Source organism: Colletes latitarsis, chromosome 14 (genome assembly GCF_051014445.1).
Source record: "Colletes latitarsis isolate SP2378_abdomen chromosome 14, iyColLati1, whole genome shotgun sequence".
Classification (NCBI taxonomy): Eukaryota; Metazoa; Arthropoda; class Insecta; order Hymenoptera; family Colletidae; genus Colletes; species Colletes latitarsis.
The window spans coordinates 24,446,617-24,470,759 of record NC_135147.1 but is presented as its reverse complement, the minus strand read 5'-3'; the positions used below and the strand labels follow the sequence as shown (position 1 = coordinate 24,470,759).

The 24,143-nt window shown below is 38.6% G+C and overlaps 1 protein-coding gene across 2 annotated transcripts in view; it reads right to left on the bottom strand.

Annotated features, from left to right (window-relative positions):
- The window catches only part of LOC143349697 (pikachurin), a 215,048-nt gene extending 191,828 nt beyond the window's left edge, over positions 1 to 23,220 (bottom strand). The window contains exons 1-2 of one of the 2 annotated variants that reach the window (XM_076781126.1): positions 23,097 to 23,220; positions 21,042 to 21,319 (exon numbers count right to left, since the gene is read on the bottom strand). In XM_076781126.1, coding sequence (XP_076637241.1) covers positions 21,042 to 21,156 — 115 coding nt within the window. In that variant the 5' untranslated portion in view covers positions 21,157 to 21,319; positions 23,097 to 23,220. Of the gene's footprint in view, positions 1 to 21,041; positions 21,320 to 22,057; positions 22,254 to 23,096 lie in introns of those variants that run through there. The other variant, XM_076781127.1, reaches the window with a different exon arrangement.
- Between the last annotated feature and the right edge of the window lie 923 nt (positions 23,221 to 24,143).

Genomic DNA, 24,143 nt, shown 5'->3' with positions numbered 1-24,143 from the left:
ATACTGTTTAGAATTTTAAACTTCAGTATTCAATGACAATTAAAACGTAAATACTTGTACATAGTATGTATAAATAATATTTGGTATAGTCTAATATATCAAACATTTACAAATTCATTTAATCTTAAATATAATCATGGAGTATTGCAAGAAAGTTGAGTTTGTGCAAATAGGTAATTGTCAAAAATAAATAACAAAGAAATGTATTTTATTTTAATACCTTCGATATCGTTGGAATCGGAGCCAATTTTAAATGGAGAAAAGTAGAATCGCCAGAGATTCAAATAAAAATCAGATTCACAATTTATAATTAAATTACCCACGCGAAAAATAAATAAATAATAGAAAACTGTCAGCAATGGATCCATCGATTCGAACGATTGGAATCGGCGAGTCTCCCTAAACTGGAACCAATATTCTCCAAAAGGTGAAATTTATGCCATAGTGTTCGTTCGAACAGAGACACTCCGATATCGCGCGAGAAGAAATCCGGGCGTCTGTCGGTCGCGATGGACGAAATGTTCAATTTTAAAATCGAGACGTCTTACTCCCGATCCGTGTCCGGATCGTGGCCCTCGTGTGCTCGAATCGATACCACGGAAAAGCCGAAACAGCAACGAAAAAAAAAAGGTGCCATTTCGAATTGATTATCCGACTGTATCAGCGAATCTGCCCCGTTGCGTTTCAACCTTCCAGCCATTTATAACCAGCGATCGTACGGATCGTGCATCGGGCACGGGAATGGCCCAATTAGAATATTATGCGACGCAACATTTGTCCGAATAAAAATGCACGGCACGGAAACCGCTGGCGCGATTATTCAAACAGTTTTTGCCAGCCGAAATCGAGAGAAAAATCTCCTGTAATTAACGAACCCGTAGATCGCTCTTAACTTCCGTTTCAAACGTTGAATTCGTCGTCGATCAACGCAGGGTGGATTCGAGAAGCCTCAGTAATCGATCGAGGAAATATAAAATGGACGTAGATCGATACGATCGATCTTGTACAGTTCTGGAGAAAATTAAATAGGCACTGGACTATCTGAAACATTAAACGAGGGAAAAATTAATTGAAACAGTCGATCTTACAGAGTCTCTGAACAAAATTAAATAGACGTTTTGGAAGATCCTTGGTTTCGTTTCGATGTTTTATAATTAGAATGAACGAAATGGGAGCTTCGTAGAGGGTTGACCACTAAATACTATTAATCCTGTTGTTTTTTGAGAATTAATTGTATTAACATCGACAGCCTGTTTACAATATTAAATCATTCGTATTAACGAGGTTCTACCGTACTACGTATGAATGTCAAATAAAAATCTATATCAAAGATGGATAATCGTTGTAATAAATGGCGAAAGAAGTAATCTTGACTCCCCCCTTGGTGGATCTGGTAGATATTGCCTTCTTTCGCGAGACGCGAGACGTCCTTCGCGGAATAAGGAAACGACTGTCCAAGAACGGGGGACGTTTATTACCTCAAAACGTCACCCCGTCGTTTATTCCGTGCCCGTTTATTTACTTATTTAGACTCATTTTTCCGGGCTGCGAGAGAGGAGACGACGCTGTCGCCGCGGCGAAAACGAAATGACGAAAAAAGGAGAAACCGTCGCGAAAAGGGCCGTCCGCACCCCCGCCCGGCATCGGAGCGCGAGGTTTATTGCCGCAGAAACAGGAAAAAGGGGATGCTGACGCCGGAGACAGTGAGCCACGAGGAAGGGGGAAGAAGCTGGCAAAAGACGACGGCGTCGCTTTTTTCCGCGGAATTGAAAGACGCTCTGAGAAAAAGGAGGCACGCGTTGTTGTGGAACTCCGCTGATATCGGTGCTCGAAAACTGTCCAATCGTTTGCTTCGAATTTAATTCGACCCTTTAAATTAAACATTATCCTCCTAGCTATTCAACAGACGAAATTTTAATCATTAATAGTTACAAACAAAATTATATTGCCAGTGATCTCGTACTTCAAAACTTAAATTTTAACAATCGAAACGTTGAGCTGCAGCTAAGATAAAACGAACTACATTTATTTTTAATACTTCTTCGAATACTGATTTAAAAATTTATGTCGTGGTTTACGATTGTGCAATTATCGACGTGAAGTTCGAGAGGTTCCAAATCTATCCATTTTTCGAACATCGAGTTGGACGAGAGTCAGTCTTGCACTGCGTTATCCAAACTTCGAAATTAGGGTTATCGGTTGAATGTCCGAAGTTCGTGGCGAATGGCGGCCGCGGGGGGCAAGGAATCGGCCAATCAGATTGCTGAACCAAAAGTTCTGGCTCGCTCGTATACTTCGATCGAGCCGTTTGGCTCGAGGAATTCTTTCTTCCGGAGCAATTTTGAAAATAAGTTTGTTAAATAACCGTCGACATCCTCTTCCCGAGTAATATTTAAATATACAAGGGTGTTCGGCCACCCCTGGGAAAAATTATAATGGGGGATTCTGGAGGCCAAAATAAGACGGAAATCAAGAATACCAATTTATTGATTGAGGCTACATTGAAAAGTTATTAATGTTTGAAGTTTCAACCGTATTGAATTTTTTTCTCGAAAATGCGCAAGATTTCAGGGGTATGTCTATTCACCAAAAATGATTGTAATTGACCCCTGCAACTAAAAATAATTTTTTCAGATCAATTTGAAATTTTTTTTTTCGTCGAAAAATTTGGGCACCTAATTAGATTTTGTGTAAGGAATGTTTGATGCTGTAAGGATATGTTGTCTAATACTTTTTTGTAGGTATCCATAAGCACTACTTCCAAACTAAATTTCAATGAAATCCATTGACTATTATAGGAGTTATGGTTGTCTGAAAATTCGACCACTTTTATGGGGTTTTTCACACTTTACGGGGTTAAGGAACGACTTTTACAATATTTTTAGAATTTCTACATATTCTCCACGAAAATACGCGTAGTTTGTTTTTTTAAACATTAAAATCGTCCAATCCGTTCAAAAGTTATGATGTTTTAAAGATACACATGAAATTTCAGGGAAAATATCATATATGGTCAGACATTAGATCTTCGGTAATTTTTTTCTCGAAAGTTCGTAGGATTTCGGGGGTATGTGTAATGATAAAAAATGATTGTAATTGACCCCTGCAACTAAAAATAATTTTTCTAGAACGATTTGAAATTTTTGAATTTAATTGTTAATAACTTTTTAACGAAGCCTCCATCAAGAAATTTTTATTCTTGATTTTCGTCTTATTTTGGCCTCTAGAATCCTCCATTGAAATTTTTCCCAGGGGTGGCCGAACACCCTGTATATTAAGGCACAAAGATGGTTTCGATGCAGTTTCGAAACGTGCAACAAATGTGAATTGTGCAGCCTGAGTGGTTACATTTTTCACAACATCTACCCTCGCAGAATCGCAATTTCGTTTAAAATGAAAGGATCGCGTTCTTCCCGGTGAAGGGATCCAGAGGAAACGACTTCCGTGAACTTTGCCGCGACGCTGCATTCCGGAAATAAAAGAGAATTCCGTAGGAAAACGCAGCGCGCAACTTTTCGAAACAGTTCGACGAAAAGTTACGAAAATTTCGTCCATTTTTGTCGACCGTCCTCGTTTTGTACCAGGTAAATTGCCGCGTAATAATTTAAACGTTTCGATTTTGGCGCCTGCGGGGGAAAAAATATACGATGAAAAACACTGAGAATAGAAGGGAAATTGAAAGGCAGATTTTTATGGGAGCTGCTTTTTAATAAACCTGGTAATAATTGTTCCGAAAAAGAATGCATTCAAATAGAACGCTCGTGAAATGTAAAAATGAAGCATTAGTTTTTCAATCTGAATTACAAACTTGTAACACATTTTGGGAATAACTATTTTTAAGCACTTTAATACGAAAAATTGTAATATAGGAACGCGAAATTTGAACAAAAGGCATAGAAAAACAGTACGAAAACAGAGCTAAATATGTATACCCTGGAGCAAAATTAAATTAAGTGGAAACGTACGAGTGGAATAGTATATTTTCGCAAGAAAATAGTGACCCAGGTAATTCGCGTATAGGTTCTAAAAAAAAGGCAACAAATTAAATGTAATTACAGAGAGTGACTCTAAGTCTCTCGTTCTTTAAAATCTCACGATTCCACCCTCCCACGGCTGACTCTCGACTTTCCTCGAATAGCAGACCTTTCTTTGTGCTACGAGAGTACATTTTACTATACAATTAAACGGGTTCTACGCAACCAGAAGGTAGTTTACGACCGCACAGCGAACCAGAGGTACTCCAGATTAAATATTTCCGTGGAGAAAAGCCATCGAGCAGCGTGGAAAAAAATATTTCGAAAGTTTATTCGCGATATTCGAGCTCTTACGATCACTTTCGAACAGTCGACGAATACGATCGAAGCACGACACAGCTCGAAATAATCCCCCCCCATAAAGCTAAAGCGTCGTTAGTGTTGTGCTACTTTTTTTTGCTTTTTTTATTTTATTTTTAGGCGGTGCAAAAGCCTCCGTGGCGGTTTCATATAATATTGTACGCTACGTGCAACGACACGACTCGCTTCCGGACAAAGAAAAACGTCCATCGGTATACAATCAATTCTGTAACGATCCAACCAGTGGGCGAACGACCCCGTTGTTCAGTCGCTACATTTGCCTTTGGAAGCTAAATAATTCGCGGGGCAAAAATATTACCAACTAGCTGTTAAAATCGTCTCTACATACACTTTTTACCAATTTTCTGATCGAAGGACATTTCTATTTTCGACAGTATAATTTGAATAAACGTACGAGGTTAAAATTGAATTCTTTTAAACGTCGATAATGGTCGTTGAAATGGGAGCTCTCATTTCTAGCTTTCCAAATGAGTAATACCAATCACTAGATACGATACGTATTTCTATCCTCGACGCTATAATTTTAATAAACGTTGGAGGTTAAAATTGAACTCTTCAACTCTTTGCAACACAGGATTTCAGATAGTAAAATGGACCCATAGAAATTTTATTGCGTTTTAAATCGAACAAAATTGGTATATTTTTATTAACGAAGGTAAAAGATTGTCGCAATAAACCTCCCGCTTGCAAGAATTAATGAACCTCTATTGGCACGTTGAATGTTGCCAACGCAAATGAATACATTTGCAACATTTGTTGAAGATATTATCAATTGCTTTACGCAAAAATGTGGGGCACATTTAATCCCAGCGTGCCCCAAAGAGTGAAAATGTCAATAAAGTCGTGGAAATCGAGGCACCTATTTCTAGCTTTCCAAAATGACGATGCTGACACCATAATTTGAATAAATGTACGAGATTAAAATCGAATTCATTGAAATGTCAATAACAGTCGTTGAAATCGAAGCATTTCTAGCTTTCCAAACTGACGATGCTTTTATTCGAGTCTTGGTAATACCGATTGCTACTCGATACGATACGTATTTGATACCTCGACTGAAAATTGGTAAGTATCGCTATTAATGAGCGTATCGTTGAATTCCGTCGCTAATTGCAATAAAAGAATGACCCCCCTAACGAGGAGAGCGACGAGGGGGCAACGTAATGGCCGCGAAATAATTCAAAACGCCGGTGTGCCCCGGCTGGAGGATTCGTCGTTCGAACAGGTCGTCGGTCGCTTTTATCGTTGATAAATATCCGCAATTAAAACGCGTTTCGTTCCACGGTTAATCTAACGCGTTCGTCCCAGGCAGTTCCGTGGACCGGACGGGAACGTCTGAACGATTAACCGCTAATTCGTACAAATCTGACGCAATCATCGGAATGGCTATCGTTAGGTCGCATTATGGCTCATTTCTGGCCGAGTTAATTGATATTAGTGAAGTTTGCAATCTGCCCCCGGAACGGCAAGATTGCAAATTTGAAACGTCAGGGCGCTTAAGCAAGATAATTGCTCTTTGGTCTCCGGGCACTTTCCAAACGACAACATCCAACGCCCAACCGCGTTGTTAGGGCTCCTCGCGACCCGTGTCTTCCGGTTTGGCCAAAACCTTGATAATCCTACTCTCTTGTATCTCTGATTAATCGACACACGATATAAATATACTTTGTAATATTGTTAAAATATTATTCGAATGAGATAGTTCCAACTTTTCTATTTTCAGGAATAATAGGATAGTGCAATTTGTAATTGTGTAAAACATTTAGGAATGTTTATTAGTCCTCTTCTGTCAATTCAGTAAAAAAATACTGGTAATTTTAAAAACAGTTTGTAATACCTAATGAGGATCCAAAATAGAGTCGAAATCTATAAAATATTATATGAATTTGCACCTGCAAAGCTGGAGATTCTCTACCAACCATTACACTTTGACGAATAAATATAATTTAGAACGAATATTCAACTACATATTCTAATAAAATTCAAATTACAGTCGCTCAATATCACACGATATAAATATACTTTAATGTTGTTCAAACTTTATTCGAATAAGATAGTTCCAATTTTTCTATTTTCAAACACGATTGTGTAACTTGCAAATACGCAAAACATTTAGGAATCTCTAGCCCTCTTTTGTCAATTCAGTAAAAAAATACTGGTAATTTTAAAAACAGTTTGTAATACCAAATGAGGCTCCAAAATAGAGTCGAAATCTATAAAATATTATATGAATTTGCACCTGCAAAGCTGGAGATTCTCCACCAACCATTACACTTTGACGAATAAATATAATTTAGAACGAATATTCAACTACATATTCTAATAAAATTCAAATTACAGTCGCTCAATATCACACGATATAAATATACTTTGTAATATTGTTCAAACGTTATTCAAATAACGTAGTTCCAACTTTTCTATTTTCAGGAATAATAGGATTGTGCAATTTGTAAATGTACAAAATATTTAGGAATCTCTAGCCATCTTCTGTCAATTCAGTAAAAAAATACTGATAATTTTGAAAACAGTTTGTAATACCAAATAAGGCTCCAAAATAGAGTCGAAATCTATAAAATATTATATGAATTTGCACCTGCAAAGCTGGAGATTCTCCACCAACCATTACACTTTGACGAATAAATATAATTTAGAACGAATATTCAACTACATATTCTAATAAAATTCAAATTACAGTCGCTCAATATCACACGATATAAATATACTTTGTAATATTGCTCAAACGTTATTCAAATAACATAGTTCCAACTTTTCTATTTTCAGGAATAATAGGATTGTGCAATTTGTAATTGTGTAAAACATTTAGGAATGTTTATTAGCCCTCTTCTGTCAATTCAGCAAAAAAATATTGATAATTTTAAAAACAGTTAATAATACCAAATAAGGCTCCAAAATAGAGTCGAAATCGACAAAATATTATATAAATTTGCACCTGCAAAGCTGAAGATTCTCCATCAACCATTGCACTTTGACGAATAAATATAATTTAGAACGAATATTCAACTACATATTCTAATAAAATTCAAATTACAGTCGCTCAATATCACACGATATAAATATACTTTGTAATATTGTTCAAAAGTTATTCAAATAACATAGTTCCAACTTTTGTATTTTCAGGAATAATAGGATTGTGTAATTTGCAAATATGCAAAACATTCAGGAATGTTTATTAGTCCTCTTCTGTCAATTCAGTAAAAAAATATTGATAATTTTAAAAACAGTTTGTAATACCAAATGAGGCACCAAAATAGAGTCGAAATCTATAAAATATTATATGAATTTGCACCTGCAAAGCTGGAGATTCTCCACCAACCATTACACTTTGACGAATAAATATAATTTAGAACGAATATTCAACTACATATTCTAATAAAATTCAAATTACAGTCGCTCAATATCACACGATATAAATATACTTTAATGTTGTTCAAACTTTATTCGAATAAGATAGTTCCAATTTTTCTATTTTCAAACACGATTGTGTAACTTGCAAATACGCAAAACATTTAGGAATCTCTAGCCCTCTTTTGTCAATTCAGTAAAAAAATACTGGTAATTTTAAAAACAGTTTGTAATACCAAATGAGGCTCCAAAATAGAGTCGAAATCTATAAAATATTATATGAATTTGCACCTGCAAAGCTGGAGATTCTCCACCAACCATTACACTTTGACGAATAAATATAATTTAGAACGAATATTCAACTACATATTCTAATAAAATTCAAATTACAGTCGCTCAATATCACACGATATAAATATACTTTGTAATATTGTTCAAACGTTATTCAAATAACGTAGTTCCAACTTTTCTATTTTCAGGAATAATAGGATTGTGCAATTTGTAAATGTACAAAATATTTAGGAATCTCTAGCCATCTTCTGTCAATTCAGTAAAAAAATACTGATAATTTTGAAAACAGTTTGTAATACCAAATAAGGCTCCAAAATAGAGTCGAAATCTATAAAATATTATATGAATTTGCACCTGCAAAGCTGAAGATTCTCCATCAACCATTGCACTTTGACGAATAAATATAATTTAGAACGAATATTCAACTACATATTCTAATAAAATTCAAATTACAGTCGCTCAATATCACACGATATAAATATACTTTGTAATATTGCTCAAACGTTATTCAAATAACATAGTTCCAACTTTTCTATTTTCAGGAATAATAGGATTGTGCAATTTGTAATTGTGTAAAACATTTAGGAATGTTTATTAGCCCTCTTCTGTCAATTCAGCAAAAAAATATTGATAATTTTAAAAACAGTTAATAATACCAAATAAGGCTCCAAAATAGAGTCGAAATCGACAAAATATTATATAAATTTGCACCTGCAAAGCTGAAGATTCTCCATCAACCATTGCACTTTGACGAATAAATATAATTTAGAACGAATATTCAACTACATATTCTAATAAAATTCAAATTACAGTCGCTCAATATCACACGATATAAATATACTTTGTAATATTGTTCAAAAGTTATTCAAATAACATAGTTCCAACTTTTGTATTTTCAGGAATAATAGGATTGTGTAATTTGCAAATATGCAAAACATTCAGGAATGTTTATTAGTCCTCTTCTGTCAATTCAGTAAAAAAATATTGATAATTTTAAAAACAGTTTGTAATACCAAATGAGGCACCAAAATAGAGTCGAAATCTATAAAATATTATATGAATTTGCACCTGCAAAGCTGGAGATTCTCCACCAACCATTACACTTTGACGAATAAATATAATTTAGAACAAATATTCAACTACATATTCTAATAAAATTCAAATTACAGTCGCTCAATATCACACGATATAAATATACTTTGTAATATTGTTCAAACGTTATTCAAATAATATAGTTCCAACTTTTCTATTTTCAGGGATAATAGGATTGTGCAATTTGTAAATGTACAAAATATTTAGGAATCTCTAGCCCTCTTCTGTCAATTCACTAAAAAAATACTGGTAATTTTGAAAACAGTTTGTAATACCAAATGAGGATCCAAAATAGAGTCGAAATCTACAAAATATTATATGAATTTACACTCTGCAAAGCTGGAGATTCTCCACTTACTATTGCACTTTGGTGAATAAATATAATTTAGCAATGCAACAAACAACACGATTGTGTAACTGAAATATATGCAAAACATTCTCCACTTTCTATTGCACTTTGGTGAATAAATATAATTTAGCAATGTAACAAACAACATGATTGCGTAACTTGAAAATATGCAAAACATTCAGAAATCTCTAGCCCTCTTCTGTCAATTCAGTCAAAAAATACTAATAATTTTAAAAACAGTTTGTAATACCAAATGAGGCTCCAAAATAGAGTCGAAATCTACAAAATATTATATAAATTTGCACCTGCAAAGCTGGAGATTCTCCACCAACCATTACACTTTGACGAATAAATATAATTTAGAACGAATACTCAGCTATTCAAACAAAATCCAAATTACAGTAGCTCAATATTCAAATTACCGAAATATTAGATCCTTCGAATATAAAAAATTCTAGAAGCAATCCCTAGAGAACCCTAAGCATGTGAATTATATTTAAACCCCCGAAATTGTCCACGAAATCGAAACTTTGTTTTCAGAAAATTTGAAACCACCCACAACTTTTCGTAGAATTTATTTTTAGAGCCTCGTTGAAATTCAAGAGTTCCATCTAGATTTATATACTCTATCATTCAATCTGGAGAATCAATTTCTTTAATTCCCAATGTGTTCCCAAAAGCTTCTGAATTGCATTTTCCCCGATTTTAGCCAGGTAGACTTAAGGAGTAAATCTGTGGGAATCGAATCGTTCAGGGAAGACAAATGAAATCGCCGGCGTCCGTATCATGGAGTCGTTCGATTCTCGACGAAACGCAACAACTGAATTAATTCGGTGGACGTGGGTGGTGCGGGAATCAGCCAATCAGAAGGCATATATGCTATGCGTGGACTATGTATGTACAGCCTGTGAATCGACGATGCATTGTGCATATGAGCTGCACAAACTGTGTACCGTTGCCTTAAGTTCGGCCTACGTACGCGTTTCATTCGATACGAATGCCGCGATATACGCAATGTTGAATCGTACGCGAGCACGCGTATGTACACCCACGCGACTATAAACACAGATACGGAGCGAACAAACGTTACCATATACAGAGTACGAACTAAATGCGTCAAAGTATTAGGCTCTGTACCTTAACGTGTGGACCGTTCGGTACAATAGGCAATCCTTAGTAAGATTAATAGGCATTTCTGCGATACGAGCCATACGTGCTGCGGCGTATCCGTTCCGCGCGTCCATTAATCAACGTTAAATCGTAAATAGACCCAAACGAACCGAGATGATGCTTTAAATAATTGAATAGAGACATTAATCACGCGCGTCGTTTTCCGCTCGATGCTGGGACGATGCTTGGCAAATAATTGCTGCGCACTGGCCAACCGATGTCTAGTTACGCAACATCCACGGCGAATACTTCTTCCAACTTTTCCCGATCACGAGCTGCTTTTATCAGGTGTCCGCTGCTCGATATTTCAACCAACGATCGGAAGGAATCGCCTGTTGGTCCGTTAAACGGATCGTCCGTGTACTTTTCTATAAAACTGCGAACGAACGAGGGCCTAGAAAACATTGAAATTGTAGAAAACGCGCATTTACGCGTTTCCGTAGCGACAGTGGCCCATTCGATACCTCCCATCGAGAGCCCGATGTGTTCTCATCAATCCGTGTCGTCATTTTTTGAATATCTTCAACCTTAGTTTTCATTATAGGTTTTTCCCCTGAATGTACGAGCAAAAGGAAAACCGTTATCGGTTTTTCCCGCGGGATTTTTGTAATCTCTACCTTTCGAAACGCTGAAATCCATCCAATAAACTGCCCAGCATTGGATTGTACAGAATTCTACACTGTCGCGTTTGATTATTAGTAGAAATGCGGGAAATAACCTCGTCGCTCTTGGAAGCATTTAATCGGAAAAATCAAGGTATACCTATTTTGTGAAATTTTTAAATTGGATAATATAGATATTACTCAGGTTTAAACCTTGAAGCTAAAAATTACACAAATTGAGTAGCCTGTATTTTTTAGAGGAACGTAAAATGCAAAAGTGTCCAAATCGAGACAGAGAAAATATAAAAAATTGTGCTCGTTATTCAAATTACTTAAGGTATTCGATACTGAATTTGTAAGCGACGGATGATCGATTTTTAATATTATGAATTAAAAATAGCCTGCCTCCTGGGAATACGCCCCCTGGAATATGCAATTAGTAGTAGTATGTTAAGGTCAACCAACTATAATGGTTCGTGATTATGCCTAGCGAAGAACGCGAAACGATGTCATCGACCAAACACAATTTAAATTCTCCTGGAACAGCCTACTCCATTATTCACCCGTTCCATCCATAACGCGAACCTTGCATAAAGAATCGTAGCACCCGTAAGCACGAACGCCGTTAAATGGATCTTTCGCGGAGGGAACGATTATTTTCGCGTTACTTTCGTGCCTTCTAAACATGAATCCGAGCCCTCCTCATCAATCTTGAGAGAGATCTCGAGCGAGTATTTTTTGTGCTAATGATAGACTCTTAAGGGGGATTCCCAGTGTAACGGCCCCCCAAAAAATCCAGACGATTTTCGTGACTTTTCCTCGGCGATGCTTAATGATATCCGAATAAACTTTTTAAATTTAAATCCACCGGGAAGAGAAATATTATAATCCGGAGGAATTTCATTAAAAATCTTTGGAAAACATGTTTAACACTTTGACTGACTATACTAGACAATACTAGGAAAATTAATTCTCAAGTTAAGACATTGAGGGAAATAAAGTTGGATAGAATTTGTGAATTTTAACAGGGTTACAAATATAGGTATTGAAATAAATTTTAGGGTACCTTACAATGCTCTAGAATCGGAATTTTACTTTGGCAGAATATTATACGATTTTTATTTGACAGTGAACGTGTTAGAGAGTGAATTTTTTTAGGTGGGAGGGAGGAACTATGATATTTGAATTAATTTGGATCTACGGGGAAATTAAAAATATTCTAACGCTTGGAAGATGAATGATCTTTCTTCGATGTAGAAATCTACATCGTTGCTAAAAACGCTGGAATTAAAAAATACAATCGAATCATTAGGTACAGTCTCTGAAGAAATTTATAACAAATTGAATGGGCTTTATGGAGGATAGATTACTTTTTTTAATTATTCCGCGCGGCAATTTGAAAAATGTGGGTACAAAAAGGGTCGCGTTTACAAATTACAAATACAAAACCAAATGAAAAATAAATAATTGTAGTTTAATAAACCCTGTAATTTTTAAATTTAGTCTAACACAAGTTGGTATTTTTAACTGTGCATATTCAATGACTTTTATCTACATAATACCTAAGAGTGGGACATGTTTATTAAAGTGATAACAGGTTTCTTATTTCACTCCATAAGAAACACTAATCGTAATTTTGTAAATATCGTCAAGATGCATTGACACGAAAATGCACGATAAAAGTTTACAAGTAATTTCATAATTACAATATTATAAACAATATACACTCTTAGACATTACATTTATAAGTATCGCCACAAAATTGCACTCGAGGAGCCAAGTTACTTCTATTAATTCTCAAAGTGCAAAGGATTATCGATTTGTCATTTACGGTTCCATAATTCTACAATTCCAAATTCGAAATTGCCCGAGCGAAGGGGCTCGAGTGGCCAGTAATTCTGCAACTTTCGATTCCAGTGACGTCCGTTAATCAGAGTCCTTGGAACCGATGGTGGTAGACGTTCGATCTCGACGTACCACATAAAATTTCCTGTAACTCGACTGGTTCCGGCGGCGTCGGTGCATTTTTATCGCGCTTCTTCGATCCGTTCTCATAAGAGATTTTATCGTCGGCCCCGATGGAACTCCTCTCGAGTGCATTTGCGAACCGATGATTGCTTCTCGGCGGTATCATGTTCGACGAGGAACCCGGCGTCGCCCCACCCACGCGCTCATCGAAGGGGCGGAAAATAAGCAAGGGTAAAGAGTCGGCGTGTTGTCTTTTTGCTCTCGAACCGTCCCGCGAGAAGGAAAACGAGAAAATCAGGCTGAACGAACGAGAAAGAGAGAGAGAGAGAGAGGAAGGAGGAAAACCGAGCAAACAAGAAGGCGGAACGAATGAGATTCGTTCGTTTGGCGGAAGGCACGTCTCGCCTTTCGTACTTGAAAATACATAATTCACCTCTGTTTGCCGCGGGACTAAATCGATCGATCGTTAATCCGTTTTCTTCCTCGCCTATTGTCCCCCGCTCGGCCAAGAATTACGCCCAACGAATACGCCGACGAGAGAATTAATGCAACCCCCCAAACCCGTCGTTCCACCGGTCGCGATTCCGTATTGTCGCGCATCTTAATCCTCGAATGGCAACGTGGCTCTTCGAAATCGTAAATCCCCCGGCCGTTTCGATAAGAGTTCGACTGTTTTTTCCCCCCGACGCGAACGACCATTGTTCCCGCTGAACGTGGTAAATTGACCGATCCTGGAGGAGGCAACGAAGCAATCACGCTTGGAAATAATTCTCGCGAATTTCGCCCGAGTTTCGACGGGGAGGGGATGATGAATTCCTTCGTCGATGCTCGTGGCTTGATTGCGTGTACCGTTGTTCCTCAAACTGTGGTCCGAGGATCGCTGCTCGCCAAAACCGGTTATTCAGCAACCGAGAAATCTCGCAACGACACTGAGATTTTGAAAATATTTTGAAGAGAAGGATTTTCACTTTGAATATATACAGGATGTTCGGTCAGACTTGGAAACAATTTTATTGGGAGATTCTAGAGGCTAAAATAAGGAGAAAATCAGGAATACCAATTTGTTGGTGAAGGCTTCGTTAAGAAGTTATTAACGTTTAAAATTCCGCTCGTACTGAATTTTTTTCTCGAAAATGCGCAGGATTTCTGAGGTATGTGTAATCACCAAAAATGATTGTAATTGACCCCTCTAGCTAAAAATAATTTTTTTAGAAGGATTTGAAAATTTTTTTTTCGCCGAAAAATTTAGACACCTACCTTCTGTCGATTTTTCTTAAAAATTCGTTTTTCATTTTTAATAAATTTGTTTGACGCTGTACGGAAATCTTGTCTAATACTTTTTTGTAGGTATCCATAAGCACTACTGCCAAACTAAATTTCAATGAAATCGATTGACTATTGTAGGAGTTATGTCTGTCTGAAAATTGGACCATTTCTATGGAGTTTTTCTCATTTTGCGGGGTCAAGGACCAACTTTTCGAACATTTTTGCGATTTGTACGTATTCTCCACCAAAATACGCGTAGTTTGCTTTTTTAAACATTAAAATCGTCCAATCCGTTCAGAAGTTATGACGTTTTAAAGATACGCATGAAATTTCAGTGAAACATATCGACGCTATGGTCAGACATGAAATTTTCGGTAATGAATTTTTTTCTCGAAACTGAGTAGGATTTCGGGGGTATGTCTGCTGACCAAAAATGATTATAATTGATCCCTGCAATCAAAAATAATTTTTTTAGAACGATTTGAAATTTTTTAATTTTGTCGGAAAATTTCACACCTTCTCGAATTTTTTTCTCGAAGGAGGGTAGTATTTCAGGGATATGTGTATTCATAAAAAATGATTGTAATTGACCCCCGCAACCGAAAATAATTTTTCCAGAACGATTTGAAATTTTTTAATTTAATTGTCAATAATGTTTTAACGACGTCTCAATCAACAAATTGATATTTTTGATTTTCGTCTTATTTTGGCCTCTAGAAACTCAAAACATTAAATTTTTCCCAGGGGTGACTGAACACCCTGTACAAGTTGCAACGTTCTAATTTTACAACCCTCTGTGACAAAAGAAATGATCTCCAGTTTGAAAAGTGAAATAAAATTCGTATCTTGAAGGGTTGATGACTGATGTGTTCGAAGTTTGCTATTTTGTGCAACGAGTATGATTATTAGGGGAAGAATGCACCCTAATTCTGTAAAGATACGAGTAGAAAATAGTTTCTAGGATCTCGAAAGGTATTAATAGCGTTCGACCTTACGTCAGCCTCTCTAAATCGCGAAATAGGGGTTGGCTGAGGACCTGGCTACGAAACGAGGGAGACGATGCTTTCTGGCAAGAGATCTGTATGAAACAGCGCGACACTTGACCCGGTACCGCGACACCTAGACTCGTATGCAAAACTTCTCAATAGCAACATTTCTCGCATACGCTTCTTCGATCCAACAAAGACTGTCGAGTCGACCTGTTTCTAATGAACCACCCTGTGGACGCTGCTGGATACATACGTAGATCGACGGTGTGATTTTACAGCGTGACGGGGGGGGGAAAAAAGTAATTCTACGGTCGTTAAAAAACTCGAACACAACGCGCAAAGCACCGGACCGTAAAACCGTGTTACCGAAACGTGCTTGATTATAGAATCGCGCTCAGAAATGGACGCTACGGGGGAGAAAACGAGGGAGAAAACGAGGAACACGCTTTTTTTCGCGTCGACGAGAAATAAAATTTCGATACTTTGGGAATACGACGGACACGACACCCACGCCACTCGTAAATTTCGAAACGACGACCTTTTAACGCGTTCACTGCGCCCGTTAACCGTATGTTAACTGTTAATACGAGCTCTGATAACTTTTCGGATAATTGTGCATCAACTCTGGATCATTTTCAAAGTACACAAATCGAAGATAATCTAAATCTAAACGAATAAATCGAAGCTACGATTTAGCATTTTTGCGATAACTATTTTCAGCTAATTTCTTCGAGGTTGTTAATTCGAAGAGTTAAGTCTCGATCGACTTTCTGTCATTTTCGTCGACCGTGTGACGTGTAAATGTATCTAGGACGAGATCCAATGGCCTCTAACCGGCTCGATGCGTGTACGTGGCGTCTAAAGGGCAGTAACTGACCGTGATATTAATTGCTTTCTGGCTATTAGCGAATGGTACCTCGGAGATCTCGCAGAGGGAGTGGCACAGCCCTGTAGGACCGTTTGCCATTAACATTAACGCGACGCGATACGGTTTGCTCGTTCCGAGGCGCACAAGTCCGTGTACGTACGCTTAAATCACCGGGTCCGGCAGAAAGCGAAAATGGCCATTGTTTATCGCGTCGACAACGTGCACACGAGTCGCCACTGAAAGTTAAACGCAACGCGACGACCAATCTCGGGCCCGTGTTGCCTCTCATCGTTTATTTCCTTTGTGTACATTTTCGTTCGCCAACCCACTTGTCCATGCTTCCTAACCCTTCGTCAAGGATCTCGAAAGGAGTCTAAAGATGTTTGCAAGATGTCTGGTCCCTTCTGAGACTCGCCACGACTTCTTGCTCCACCATTTTTAACGATGAGTGTTTTATAAAATTGTTCGTGACTTTTATCGATACGCATAAGTGATTAATTTTGCGAAATAGTTTTCCTTTTCTTCTTTTGAAAAGAGTTATTTTTAACCCTTATGTCTAAAGATGTTTGCAAGATGTCTGGTCCCTTCTGAGACTCGCCACGACTTCTTGCTCCACCATTTTTAACGATGAGTGTTTTATAAAATTGTTCGTGACTTTTATCGATACGCATAAGTGATTAATTTTGCGAAATAGTTTTCCTTTTCTTCTTTTGAAAAGAGTTATTTTTAACCCTTATGTCTAAAGATGTTTGCAAGATGTCTGGTCCCTTCTGAGACTCGCTACGACTTCTTGCTCCACCATTTTTAACGATGAGTGTTTTATAAAATTGTGACTTTTATCGATATGCACAAGTGATTAATTTTGTGAAATAGTTTTCCTTTTCTTCTTTCGAAAAGAGTTATTTTTAACCCTTATGCAGTCGAATGATTTTTTTGGGGGAAAAACTGAATTTCAGGCGTTATACGTTGTGTGAGAATTATTGAAGCAAACGTGCGTGTTATATCTATTCCTATTTTATGTTTTTCGTATCTCTCGCTCGTCCATGAAAACATGCGACTCGTATCTGGCGATATATTTTTGTTTTCGACGCTGACTGAAAAAGAAATATCGGTTTACTCTGGAGCTGACGCAATTTTGTACAATGATATTCATCTCGAGGGCCATTTTTACACCTCTGGTAGAAGTAGGTACACGTCCATGATTAATTCGTTAAGAAATTATATAACAAATAGAAAACGAGAAGATTAGACTCATTATAAGTATCGTGGTGATCGTTTCTAAAAAGAATGAACGTCGAACTTTGGCATCGCGAGTCAAGTGCAAGAGATTAAAAGCCAGTTATTGTCAGTTGTAGATTATCGTGTAAGGAAATTTCGCTCAAGGCACGTTGAAGGGAACGGAAAAGGTGGAAATCTGTCTGTGCAAGATCCGACGAGTAGGGTGCACGCTGGAGAACCTTCCATTCAGAATCTTGAACAACCATTTTTGTTAAATCTGCTGTGTGGGGTCGAGTGTTGCCGCGTTGGAGGAGCAACACGTGTCGGAGATGCTCGTTTTTATTCGCCCGGAGACTCCGTACTTTTTAACCCACAACTTTACCGTTATCAAGGCGTGACGATAATGTCAAGAAAACCGCGTCAAAAAGAAGCTAATTACGAGGTAGAAAGGCACAATGAAACTGGTCCATATTCCACTTTACGCGTTAAATCCCTTCTAAATTACCAAGACTTTCGTGCAAAAATAGTTCCAGGAATGCGAGCGTCTCAATATTTTCTCAGTTATTGTGTAATACGATATAATCATCGGAAAATAAAATAGAAAAAATAATATCGGTGCACAGATCTGCCCGACGTGTCTGACCATCGATCACTGTTTCTACTAGAAATTAATTTTTGCAAATAACGAGCACAGAAGAAGTTTGGTTATAATTTAGATAATTAAAAACTAAAATTGGGATCACCCTGGTGAGAAATAAAATGTAGAAATCTCAGAATCCCATTTCTCACGTCCCTTGAAGCTCGCGTGGACAAGGGTAGAAATTTCATTCATCGGAGAATTGTTCGTGGCACGTTTTTACGATCTGGATTTTATATATAACGATACTAATCTCGCCCACCGACGAACACCGATGAAAAAGCGAGGAAATTTGTCACGTAATCGACGATACGGGGTCGATTCCACCCCCGTTGCGTGCGACTCGCGTATTTTTCATTCGGTGACAAATGCCGCGTATTAATGAGTACCGCGATAGATATCGATCGATCGTTCCCTGTTTAGTATCGATAAGCAATCGCGCGACCGGGACCGGTGTCGTGCCCCGATGAATCAATCCGTACGAAAACGCGATCCTCGGGGTCCGTGCAAACACTTTTCGCGTGTACAACTATTTGCCCCTCGCTGTCTCTCGATTTACCAGCTCGGATCGGCCATTTGCGTATTCAAAATAGTTTCGAAAATTTACTAATGCGTACCAACGACGTCTGTCAATACCAATTCATTCGCTGTTAAAACGATTCGCAAACACACGATCGTTAATTAAGTTTCGACTCGACCGGATACGTGCCTCGTTCGTTATAAAAATGTTACTCGAATGGAAATTTCGCGATAACAAACGGTTTGGCAATGGCGGACGGGGCATTAAAGTATCCCGTTTTTTGGCCGTTAAAAATACGATGAAATCGATGCCCGTCGAAACGTACTTATTGCACTTGAACGGAACCGCTAATAATTAACGGGGACTCGATGTAATGATAATATATCGTCGATCGCTGTGAATTAACGACGAATGAATTACATATGCGTTTGCAATAAGTGCGACACCGTCGCTGATTTATCGTTCCTGTATTGGAAACCGGGGGATGTTCCAATTACGTACCTGCTGTCGTTTTTGTTTTTATTGCACGGGTGTAATGTACTAAGAATAATGAAATAATTAAATGTGAAAATTAAATCGTGAATTTGATATAACCGAGGGTTGATCATTTGTATCGTTTACATTCGAAAATATTGATTTACGGTACCGATACCGCCTTCCGTTCGAGTAATATAAAAGTAATGGAAGTTCGATATCTGAATGTTACATTCGTTTATGCAGGCCGTATCTCATAAAGCACGACAAACTGTTTAATAAAGATACTGCGGGCTTAATGGGACCCACAGGGATGGCAACCCCATCGTTCTTTTAAATGGGACGTTACTGCATTTGTTAATATTTCGAATAATAGCGAATAACGTTGTTAAAAATTCTGCATGAATCCGAATGGAATATTAATTATCTGGAACAAATACCAATTTACGTTTTATCAATGCCGCGTTAAGGGCTTCGAATATGGGAGCATAGTTATCGATCACAGTTGAACGACCCTCTTCAGAATAATAAACACAAACGATAAAAATTATTTGTCTCCGTGTAACACTTTAATTAAGGATAATAAAGTTGGTATGGCTTAAATAAATAACACGTAATAACACATAATTGAAATTTATCTAGTAATTGGAAAATAACGAAATACCAATTGCAGAGAAAGTAAATGATTATTCTAGTAACGTACGTCACGCCGAAAACTCATAGAAAAATTGTTATTGATTTTTATTTACTCGACTAATAAAATAACAAATAAATCCTGCCTACAACAATATTTCCGTGACGTTTATTCGATCGAACGGTTAGCTTTCCATTTGTTCGTCGCGAAATATTTCATTCTACGATCGAAATTTGTATTTTCATTTAACGAGTGACCAAACAAACAGTTGTTTACTTTCTAGTCGTTACTCGACATTTCTATCCAAATAGAATTTTTCCCCGACGCTCGACAGGGACGAGACAACATTCTAACATTACGATTCACTGTGAAATATTTCCACAATTAAAATTTTTATCTTCACCTTGAAATTTAAGATTTAATTTTAAATTTATAATCTCGTCAAAATTCATATGTTTTCTTAACGTCACGCCGTAGCAATGAATATCTTTCGCCAACGAAAAGTCCCATCAGCCACAGACGCAACGTGTTACGTTAATCTAAATAAGAATCCTACAGAATGGTACATACAGGGTGTTCAGCTAGCCCTGGGAAAAAATTTAAAGGGAGATTCTAGAGGTCAAAATAAGACGAAAATCAAGAATTCCAATTCGTTAAAAAATTATTAACGTCTAAAGTTCCGCCAATACTGAATTTTTTTCTCGAAAGTGGGTAAGATTTCGGGAGTATGTCTATTCACCAAAAATGGTTGCAATTGACCCCCACAGCTAACAACATTTTTTTCAGAACGGTTTGAAATATTTTAATTTCGTCGAAAAATTTCACACCTTCTCGAATTTTTTTCTCGAAAGTGGGTAGGATTTCGGGGGTATGTGTAATGACCAAAAATGATTATAATTGACCTCTCTAGCTAAAAATAATTTTTTTAGAACGATTTGAAATTTTTTAATTTTGTCGAAATATTTCACACCTTCTCGAATTTTTTTCTCGGAAATGGTTAGGATTTCGAGGGTATGTGTATTGACAAAAAATTATTGTAATTGACCCCTGCAATCGAAAATAATTTTTCCAGAACGATTCGAAATATTTGAATTTATTTATTAATAACTTCTTAACAAAGCCTCCATCGACAAATTGGTATTCTTGATCTTCGTCTTATTTTGGCCTCTAGAATCCTCTATTAAAATTTTTCCCAGGGTTGGCCGTATACCCTGTATAATGGTATTCTGATGAGTGCAAACTTACCTTGAAAGGCAGCTTCGAAGGTGGTCTTCTCCTCGACGGGATTCTGCCCGAGCACCAAGATGACCGTCAAATGAGCGAGGATCACGAGAAACCGGCAAACACGTAGTTCGGCCATCGTCCTGCGATGTACATGCACCCGCTGGCCCGCGAGACAGAGTTCACTTTTGCATTTCACGTCTAGCCGTACCGGAACTTCTCGATCGAGCAATCGATTACCCGTGGTCGACTCTCGGCGTCGAACGCGCACTAAATCCGCGTCGGGAAACGGGACACACTTTCTGCAAAAGGACAAACGACGTGACGAGCACCGCGTAAAACACTGGGGCGTCTCTCGAGAAACACTTTTTTTTTTTATCTCCCGCGAACAACGGGGAAAGGCACTCGGTCAAGTGTCTCGAAACATGGCCGAAACTCCGATGAAACGAAATACGAGGTCGTGTCAAGGTAACGCATCGACGTGTGTAACGACAACTTCGCGAGGACAAAAAGTGGACCGTTGGGCAGTGCAAACTCTGCCCGTACGTGTGCGTTCGTGTCGAAACACGTCGAGGCTGGAGGAAATATTGACTCAGCAATCGCAGGACATTTCGAGGAAAAAATTAGTCGAGAGTAAAGAGTCTACTTAGTCCGCGACATCGATCGAACTTTCGCGAGAAACAGTTTTGTTTCCAATCTGCGTAAAACTTGTTCAACAGTTTAACATTTCGAAGGCCTCGGAGCCTTTTTCGACAACGGGAGGTCATAAAGTATTTTTCCAATCGAATTTTACCTAGCTCACGAGTTTCGACGTAAAATCGATTCCGGCTGGTGTCAAAGTTGCTTTCTCAATTTTCTTTCTCGTTCTACGCGAGCGTGACGGATATTAAATTAACTTTGTACTGACCCAACGTTCCCTGCGATATTCACCCTCCGATTTCGACTACACGCACGCACACGCGATGATTCTTTTGCTGGTCCTTTCGACGTTGGCTGCAATTTAACATCCAGGCGTGTAATGAGACCCTTATGATATTTACCGTCGGCGAATGATCGGTCTCTATTTGCCCGGCGATATCCGATGCAAATTCACTCGACACGGTATGCATAACAATATATCGGTATGCATATTTCACCGCGGCTCACAGAGGAATACACTTTTCCAACAATAAAACGAGGAACGATGGAAGACGGGAACGAGATAAGGCCTTTGTACGAATTCCCTGTGTATCCTCGAGGCCGTGACGACGCGGAGTAAGTCGAGCCAGAAGACGAACGCTATGTCTACTGTTTACTTAGAACGAGCGTCGCGAGGAGGGGGGGGGACAAATTCGTGATTTCTCGAAACCAAACAGACGACCTCTCTCGAGAAGATGCAAACTGTTACGTTACGATGCAACCGCGATTCCTTGACACGACCGGGTGACTGAAGGCTATTGAACTCTCTCTGCCTTCCTTAAACTTCCCAAAGGTCAACGACCATAATCGAACTGCTGGAAATATCGCAGTCCCGACGCGCGTAATGAAATCGACCGCTAAGCACCGAGTAACAGTTAACGTTTGACGTTCCGGAGCCCGGAAACAGGCGTTTGGCTCCTGAAAATAATTTCACAATACCTATGAATTAATCAAAAAACCCCCACCAGGTGTAAATAGTCGTAAACAAATTAATTGCCATACTTTATAAACGACTATTAAAAGGGCTCTGTAACATAAATTACATTTGTAAAACAGTTATTCTAAAAACTATATTAAATCGATCTCCAAAAAGTGTAGATAACGAGTACTGAAACACACGTTACACAGTCAACGAGAAACTTTCAAATATGAAAGAATAGAGTTTATGGAAGGTGTCGGAGAGTCACGGTTTCAAATTTAAAAAGGACACGCGTGACACTGTGGAATTAGAATGACGCACTCCGGTGCGCAGAATGGAAAGATTAACGGCGACGATGTGTCGAGACCGTCGAAACGAAACGTATCGTAGAAAAGGAAGGCAGAGGGGAACACGGTAAAAAGAACGGAGATGTGCGTTCGAAACGTGGCCGACGAGTGACGGTCACGTCGGTCCCGTCGTACCTGTTGGAAAATTACACGCGATCGTCGTGGACGAAACGGTGTGGAATACGTCGGTCGAATGGGAGTTTGCAACACACGCGAACTCGAACCGAGAAAGGAGCTCCGCGACAGCCGTCGACGCCGGCCGGTGTCTCCAATCGAACTGCGGGGGTTGGTCGACGGTGGCGCCGCCGAGGGACGCCGAACGTCGCCGTGCGGCATGCGTCATAACGCCACCGCCTTCGATCGGCCGCCATTTTTTTTTTTCACCGCGTTACTAACCCCTTGAAAACATTCCGCCCCGAAACGGTGTCTTTCCCGATCGGCCGGCACCGGGGGCCACGCACAGCCGTCCCTCCCGCGGACAAAAAAGATCGGTTTCACGCCGTTTCGAAATTTTTTCTCCCCCGAAAGATATTCACGCCGCGCGCGCCGACGTCGCGGCCGGCGTGGGTGTCGCGTATCACGCATTGAATTTTCCGTAACTTCGTTTCACGTTTCGATCGAGGCCGAAATGCGCATCGTTCGTCGAATATACCGCACGGTTCGTCCAACTAGTTTCCGACACGGAAGTTTTTTTCATACGTTTTCCGGGCCATTAACGGTGCCATTGTTCCGGTTCGTTAAAAGGTTATTGAATCTTCCTTCTTCACGCTTTGTCTATCTCATTTCCGGGATAACGATCGACATATTTTTGTTCACGCCAGACTATGGATTATTTCGTGCATTAGGAAATTGTTTAATGTCCGGGAACAAATTTCTAATGTATTTGAGAGACTGTCCTTTCTATGGAGATACAATGTTCTTTGTTTTTTGAATTTCGTAACGTGTTGTAATTTTTGTTCTTGCAACGGGATGCTCTATGGTTATTTATTAATTTGGCAAATAGCTTTCGTGACTTACACGGAAGATTTTGTGCCTCCCCATCCGTGAATCTCTTACTTATGGCCCCCAAGAGATACACCATGACTCACCGAGGGTACCATATGGCTCCCATTGAGAATCACTGCCCTAATGGAAGGGTGGAGGCTTCTTTTCCAGCTTTATCCGCTATTTCATTTCCCGAAA